General features: G+C 48.1%; 1 protein-coding gene across 1 annotated transcript in view; it reads left to right on the plus strand.

Annotated features, from left to right (window-relative positions):
* RABGAP1 (RAB GTPase activating protein 1) overlaps positions 1-7,428 on the plus strand; it is a 68,861-nt gene that overhangs the window by 53,817 nt on the left and 7,616 nt on the right. Inside the window, 3 exon segments of the mRNA XM_083375231.1 lie at positions 2,831-2,872; positions 4,143-4,333; positions 4,335-4,383. Of these exon segments, the coding sequence (XP_083231357.1) occupies positions 2,831-2,872; positions 4,143-4,333; positions 4,335-4,383 (282 nt within the window).

Here is a 7,428-nt window from a genome sequence, read left to right on the forward strand (position 1 = left end):
GATTTCCAGGAAACACAGCAGACTCCAGGAACCGTTTGCGCGTCAGTCTGAGGTTCAGACAACCCAGGCTCTTCCCCAACAGGGAAGGGACCCAGGGCAGAAAACATCCTGCAGACAGCACAGCTCCAACTTCACAATGACTCAGGTGACTCTAAGGAAAACAGGTAAACCTCCAAGTGGCCTCAACGACCCTCTAAAAGGATGCAAACGACCGGCCGTCTGCAAGGAGGATAAATCCTTCCATTTCCCCACCGTCTAGTCAGAGCCGAAGAAGCTTCTTGGATGAGAAGAGAAACGTCTTCAAAGAAAAAAAAAACACAAGTCCAGTCGCCTCCTGGAAAGAAAAAAAAAGCACCTTTGGGATAATTGTGACCTGGACGAGAAGAGAATCTCCAGAGACATTGTGCCCGGGAAGAGTTTTCGGCCTTTGGAGCGAAGGCGAGTCAGAATCCACCTGGTTTGCTTTCCTATTTTCCACTTGTTTTGTAGCCGTGACATCACGGTTTCCGAGCATTTTTTTAAGGGTATTTATATTATTTTCTGCCTCGGAGATGTTAATCGCTTGGTTTCTCAGAATCCGCTTGGGAAGGGAACGGTGCGATCCAAGGTGTGTGGAGGGGTGGGGGGGCTTGCTTTGTGTTCTGGCATCTGTTGGGGTGGGGGGTGGGGTGGGGTGGGGTTTTCTGGAGTCCTCTGAGTCACAGGAAGTGATTCAGCCAGCCAGGAAAATTTGGAATGCAGCCTTTTCCCCGAGAAAAATGCCACGCTTGGAGATCAAATCACCATCGTAACTAAGACTGCAAGAAGGGTTTTTCCCTACGGCGCCTACTACCTCCCATCTCCTTGGCCTAGTGGTGCACACTAGCCACCTTCCCTTCTGTTGGGACTACAGAACCCAGCATTCCCAGCCCAGCAGGCGTTGGGACAGGTAGCCCTTGACCTAACAACGGTTTAGCGACCGTTCAGAGTTGCCAGGGCTCTGACAAAAGTGACTTAATGATCATCTTTCATTCTGAGGACCGTTTGCAGCAGCACCCGCTGGGTCAGAACTTGGCGACTGACTCGTATTTATGACGGTCAGGGGAATCCCCTTTTGCGACCTGACAAGCCCGGTTATCCAGGAGGCCGGATTCAGACTTAACAGCCCTGTTTACTAACTTGGCAGTTACAGCGATTCAACTTAACGACTGCGGCGAGCAAGGTCGTAAAATCGGGCAAAACTCACTTCAGAAAATTTCTCATTTAGCGACGTAAATTTTGGGCTCCGTTGCGTACTGTGTACTGTGGAAAGCACCGAATTAGGAGGCCCCAGATTTGAACTCAAAAGACTTTAAATCTCCACCTGGTGGCAGTCTAGAGCAGGGGTGTCAAACTCAATTTCATTGAGGGCCGCATCAGCATTGCGGTTGCCCTCAGGGGGCCGGGTGGGTGTGGCCAGGGAGGGCGTGGCCTACTGGGTGGGCGTGGCTAGAGTGTGTATGGCCTACTGGGTGGGCGTGGCCAGCTCTACATCGTTGGCATCAAGGGTGCCTATGGGGGCCTGGGCAGGAGTGGGACAGATCTGAGGGTCTCTGGCAGGAGGAGGGTCTCTGGGCCAGGGCCAAGGCAGTGGGGGCCGTTCCCTCACTGTTTCCAGGATGGCTTCGCGGGCCGCATGAAACCACTTCGCGGGCCGGATCTGGCCCCCGGGCCTTGTGTTTGACATGTCTGGTCTAGAGGAACTGCTCATGATAAGGTAGGCTGTCCATCTTGGGTGTGAGCTTTCCACGTTGTTGAGTAATTGGCAGGAATCTTGGAACTTTTGAGGGGAATTTTGTCCCTTTCTCGTACTTGGGGACCACGATCAAGTCAACGTTGGCCATCTGTGTGGTGGCCTTCCAGGCTGCCTTCTCTTCTCCCCAAACCTTTTCTCCACTCTTCTCAAGACGGACACCGCTTCCCATCAACCAAAGGCCTTGGGAAGCAGGGGGGGAGGCTCCTTAGTGCAACCTGAAAAGATGTCCCCCTTGGTGACTTTGCGGTCAAAAGGTTGGCTTGCTTCCGAAGTACCATGTTTCCCTGAAAATAAGCCCTACCACAAATTTTCAGGATGCTAATAATAATAGGATAGGACAGGTCAGGACAGGGTAGAATTAAGAATAGAATAGAATAGAATAGAATAGAATAGAATAGAATAGAATAGAATAGAATAGAATAGAATAGAATAGAATAGAATAGAATAGAATAGAATAGAATAATAGAATAGAATAGAATAGAATAGGAATAGGAATAATAGAATTAGAATAAAGAGAATAAAATAAAGAGAATAAAAGAGAATAGAATAAGGAATAGAACAGAATTTAGAATAGAATAGAATAGAATAGAATGAGAATAAAGAGAATAAAATAAAGAGAATAGAATAAGGAATAGAATAGAATAAGAATAGAATGAGAATAAAAGAGAATAAAAGAGAATAGAATAAGGAATAGAATAGAATTAGAATAGAATAAGGAATAGAATAGAATAGAATAGAATAGAATATTGAATACCGTATTTCCCCGAATATAAGCCCTAACCAGAAATAAGCCCTAATGTGACTTTTGGAGCAAAAATCAATATAAGAACCGGTCTTCTTTTCGGGGAGACGCGACAAATCACCCCAATAGAGTGACATCTTGCTATTCGGGAGAGTCAAGATAAACCCTTGATTTAAATGTGCCGGAGAAGGGAGCCAGGTCAAGGAAGAGATGAAGCTTGCAGATCCCTGGAAATCTTGCAGAAATCTCAAGACCCTTCAACCTCTGGTCATTCAGCGGTGTTTTTTTTTCCCCTCTTCTCTTTTCTTTTGCAGGGCATCAGTGTTATTTTTAACGTCGCACTTGGATTGTTAAAAGTGAGTATTTCCTGCCCTGTGCCAAGTCACATCCTTCCTGCCGCGCTGCGCACCCACGGGGCAGGCCGAGCTGGGACGTCTGGAATTTTGAACGTCTTGGGGGTTGAAATCCTTTCAGCCTCAAGTCCAAGGAGCTACCCTGAGGGACGGAGGGTTGGGGGAGGCTGGGAAGCATGGGCTTGCTGATATTGCTCCGGGTCCTTTTTTTTCTTTCTTACTTGTGGCTTGCTGAAAAGAATTGGGACCATCAAACCGAATCAGGAAAGGGATGGGGGGAGAGGAGAGGGTGAAACTTGGCTCACAAATCTTCTGCAAAGAAAAGGCCAGAGAGAAATCTCCCTTTTTTACCCAAAAAAAGACATTTCCACCGCTACCCGTTCTTTCTTATTTTCCCTGCTCTGCTCCGTGTGGCTCGTGCCTTACAGATAGTCCCGTTGAGTTCAGTGGGCTAATGGAGCAGTGGGCTAATGCCTCCTTAAGTAACACCAGCTGCCTGCAATTAGTGCAGGTTCGAGTCCCACCAGGCTCAAGGTTGACTCAGCCTTCCATCCTTCCGAGGTAGGTAAAATGAGGACCCAGATTGTTGGGGCAATTAAGCTGACTTTGTAATAATGCCGCTTGGGGTATGTGTGAAAGCCCTAACAAGCAGGCATATACATAGAATGAAGGCTACTGCTAAGCTTGTAAGCCGCCCTGAGTCTTTGGAGAAGGGCGGGATATAAATGGAATTAAAATAAAAACGTAATCCACGGCACTGAAAAAAATGCTTAAGACCCATTTTTCACGCTTACAACCGTTGCAGCCTCCCCCGGGCGGGTCATGTGATCAAAATTCAGACACTCGGCAACTGGCTCATATTTACGACGGGTGCAACATCCCAGGGGGGTGGGGTGAAGGTGTCACGTGATCCCCTTCTGCGACTTTCCGACAAGCAAAGTCAACAGGGAAGCCAGCTTCGTTTAACAACCTCGTCCCTAACTGAAAAACTGCAGGGATTCAGGTTAGCAAGAGTGGCGAAAAAGGTCATTGAAATTCACTTAGCAACATAAATGTCCATCTCCACCGTGGTCGTAAACCGAGGACTCCCTGTATAATCTGGGGGGAAAAAGGCACGGCAAAGCTTATAAAAGGGCTAAGCCAAATTCCTATCCGGGCCCACCTTTCAGAGGGAGGCCAAAGGGTGCTCCTTGCCTAGTTCTGGGTTCGAGGTGGGAGAGCTGAAGGAATTGCCAGCCGTTAATTTCTCCTCTTCCCCCTTGCATGTTGCTAGACCACCAGGGACGACTTGCTGCTGACAGACTTTGAGGGGGCTTTAAAATTCTTCCGGGTGCAGCTGCCCAAGAGGTATCGGTCGGAGGAGAACGCCAAGAAACTGATGGAGCTGGCATGTAGCATGAAGGTAACTGGGGGGGGGAGTCAGTCATTCCTGGCGGGGTGGTGGGGGGAGGAAGATCTCCGTCGCTTCCGAGGAGGGTGCTGCAACGCAGATACCCAGATACCGCCGCATCTTGGTGTCCTTAACCGCCTCTCTGTCCTGGAAGGCTTTCTTGCACGGTGGCTGTTGGGGGACCGAGCTGGCTGAGTCAGCCTTCTCTTGCCTTTGGTCAGCTCTGAAGGTAAACCACGATGGGCGAGGCAAAGACAGGGACGGTCCCACTTTGCAAAGGGTTAAAAGGTGTGAAGGAGGGCTGAGGGCACCTGGGGACACCTGGATCTCTCAAGGAAGTCTATTTCACCAGCCCTAGTTGAGGTTTCCTTCCTTCCTCCCTCCCTCTTCCCCTCCCTCTTCCTTCCTTTCTCCCTCCCTCACTTCCTTCCTTTCCTTCCTTCCTTCCTTCCTTCCTTCCTTCCTTCCTTCCTATCTCCTTCCTTTTCCTTCCTTCCTTCATTCGTTCATATCTCCTTCCTCCTTCCTTTCTCCCTTCCTCCCTTCCTTCTTCTTCCTCCTTTCCTTCCTTCCTTCCTTCCTTCCTTCCTATCTCCTTCCTTCCTTAATTCCTTTCTTCCTTCATTCGTTCATATCTCCTTCCACCTTCCTTTCTCCCTTCCTCACTTCCTTCCTCTTCTTCCCTCCTTTCGTTCCTTCCTTTCCTTCCTTCCTTCCTTCCTATCTCCTTCCTTCCTTAATTCCTTCCTTCCTTCATTCGTTCATATCTCCTTCCTCCTTCCTTTCTCCCTTCCTCACTTCCTTCCTCTTCTTCCCTCCTTTCCTTCCTTCCTTTCCTTCCTTCCTTCCTTCCTATCTCCTTCCTTCCTTAATTCCTTTCTTCCTTCATTCGTTCATATCTCCTTCCTCCTTCCTTTCTCCCTTCCTCACTTCCCTCCTTTCCTTCCTTCCTTTCCTTCCTTGATTCCTTCCTATCTCCTTCCTTCCTTAATTCCTTCCTTCCTTCATTTGTTCATATCTCCTCCTTCCTTTCTCCCTTCCTCTTCTTCCCTCCTTTCCTTCCTTCCTTCCTTCCTATCTCCTTCCTTCCTTAATTCCTTCCTTCCTTCATTCGTTCATATCTCCTTTCACCTTCCTTTCTCCCTTCCTCACTTCCTTCCTCTTCTTCCCTCCTTTCGTTCCTTCCTTTCCTTCCTTCCTTCCTATCTCCTTCCTTCCTTAATTCCTTCCTTCCTTCATTCGTTCATATCTCCTTCCTCCTTCCTTTCTCCCTTCCTCACTTCCTTCCTCTTCTTCCCTCCTTTCCTTCCTTCCTTTCCTTCCTTCCTTCCTTCCTATCTCCTTCCTTCCTTAATTCCTTCCTTCATTCGTTCATATCTCCTTCCTCCTTCCTTTCTCCCTTCCTCACTTCCTTCCTCTTCTTCCCTCCTTTCCTTCCTTCCTTTCCTTCCTTCCTTCCTATCTCCTTCCTTCCTTAATTCCTTCCTTCCTTCATTCGTTCATATCTCCTTCCTCCTTCCTTTCTCCCTTCCTCACTTCCTTCCTCTTCTTCCCTCCTTTCCTTCCTTCCTTTCCTTCCTTCCTTCCTTCCTATCTCCTTCCTTCCTTAATTCCTTCCTTCCTTCATTCGTTCATATCTCCTTCCTCCTTCCTTTCTCCCTTCCTCACTTCCTTCCTCTTCTTCCCTCCTTTCCTTCCTTCCTTCCTTCCTTCCTTCCTTCCTATCTCCTTCCTTCCTTAATTCCTTCCTTCCTTCATTCGTTCATATCTCCTTCCTTTCTCCCTTCCTTCCTCTTCTTCCCTCCTTTCCTTCCTTTCCTTCCTTCCTTCCTTAATCCTTTCTTCCTTCCTTCATTCGTTCATATCTCCTTCCTCCTTCCTTTCTCCTTCCCTCCCTTCCTTCCTCCTTCCTTTCTCCCTCCCTCCCTTCCTTTCTTCCTCTTCTTCCCTCCTTTCCTTCCTTCCTTTCCTTTCTTCCTTCCTACCTTCCTAATTCCTTTCTTCCTTCCTTCATTCATGCATTCGTTCATATCTCCTTCCTTCCTCCCTTCCTCCTTCTATTTCTCTTTGATGTAGTGTTCTTTTTGGTGGACTGTTTGAAAAAAAAGCACCTAATGAGATCTTAATTCCTCTCCCAGGGAGTTGCTTGCCTTCCCTTTGAGGCTCGCTCGGTGTTTCTCAACCTTGGCAACTTGTAAGACGATGGCTGGGGAATTCTGGGAGTTGAAGTCCACTGGGCTTCCAAGTTCCCATAGTTGAGAAACGCTGGTCTGTCTCTCTGATCCATCCTCTCTGGCTGACCTACACTGGAAGGCAAAAGGAGGAATTTGCCCCCTTTTGCCTCTTTCTCTTCATGTGTGCACGCACACACACACACACACACACACACACAAACTCACAAAAGCTGCTGGATAGCTCTTCTGCCTCAGGATCACTAGAGGGAGCACCGGGACAAGCTTCACAAAATTCACACAACCCCTTTTTTCTGACCCAGCTTCAGCATCTCTGCAGTCAGGAGGCGGCGAAGTGGGACCCAGTCCTGCAATCCCCGGGGCTCCTGTTGCTTTCAGAACTTCAGCAACTTTAGCAGGCAAAAAGATTTTAGGAGAGAAATCTTTCTCCTCTTAACAATACTAGACAACACAGTGTCATTCAGGTTTCTGGCTTCTAGAATACCTCAGGACCTGAAATGGACACCTAACGTCAAAAATGTCATTAAAAAAAAGCACGACAATGTTCTTCCTGCTCCAAGTCGGAGAGCTCAGACGGCCCAAGCAGCTGCTGACACAGTTCTAGAGAGGAATTAGGGAGTCTTGTCTTTTGCACCTCTTATTACTGTCTGGTTTGGCACAGCAACCGAACAGGACAGGCACCGACCACAACGGATAGTTAGGAGTGCAGAAAAGACAATTGCCACCAGCCTGCCTTCCATTGAGGACCTGGGTACTGCACGAGCCAGGAAGGGGCCTGTGGAAATATTTACAGACGCCTCACCTTCTGGATGTAAATTATTTCAAATTCTTCCCTCAAGACGACGCTACAGGGCATTGCACGCCAGAACAACTTCAGACACAAAGGTGCTTTTTTCATGAGGCAACTTGACTTTCTTTTTTCTCTTGGAAGACATTTCGCTTCTCATCTAGGAAGCTTCTCCGGCTCTGACTGGATG

This window comes from Vipera ursinii (assembly GCF_947247035.1).
Source record: "Vipera ursinii genome assembly, chromosome: 16".
Classification (NCBI taxonomy): domain Eukaryota; kingdom Metazoa; phylum Chordata; class Lepidosauria; order Squamata; family Viperidae; genus Vipera; species Vipera ursinii.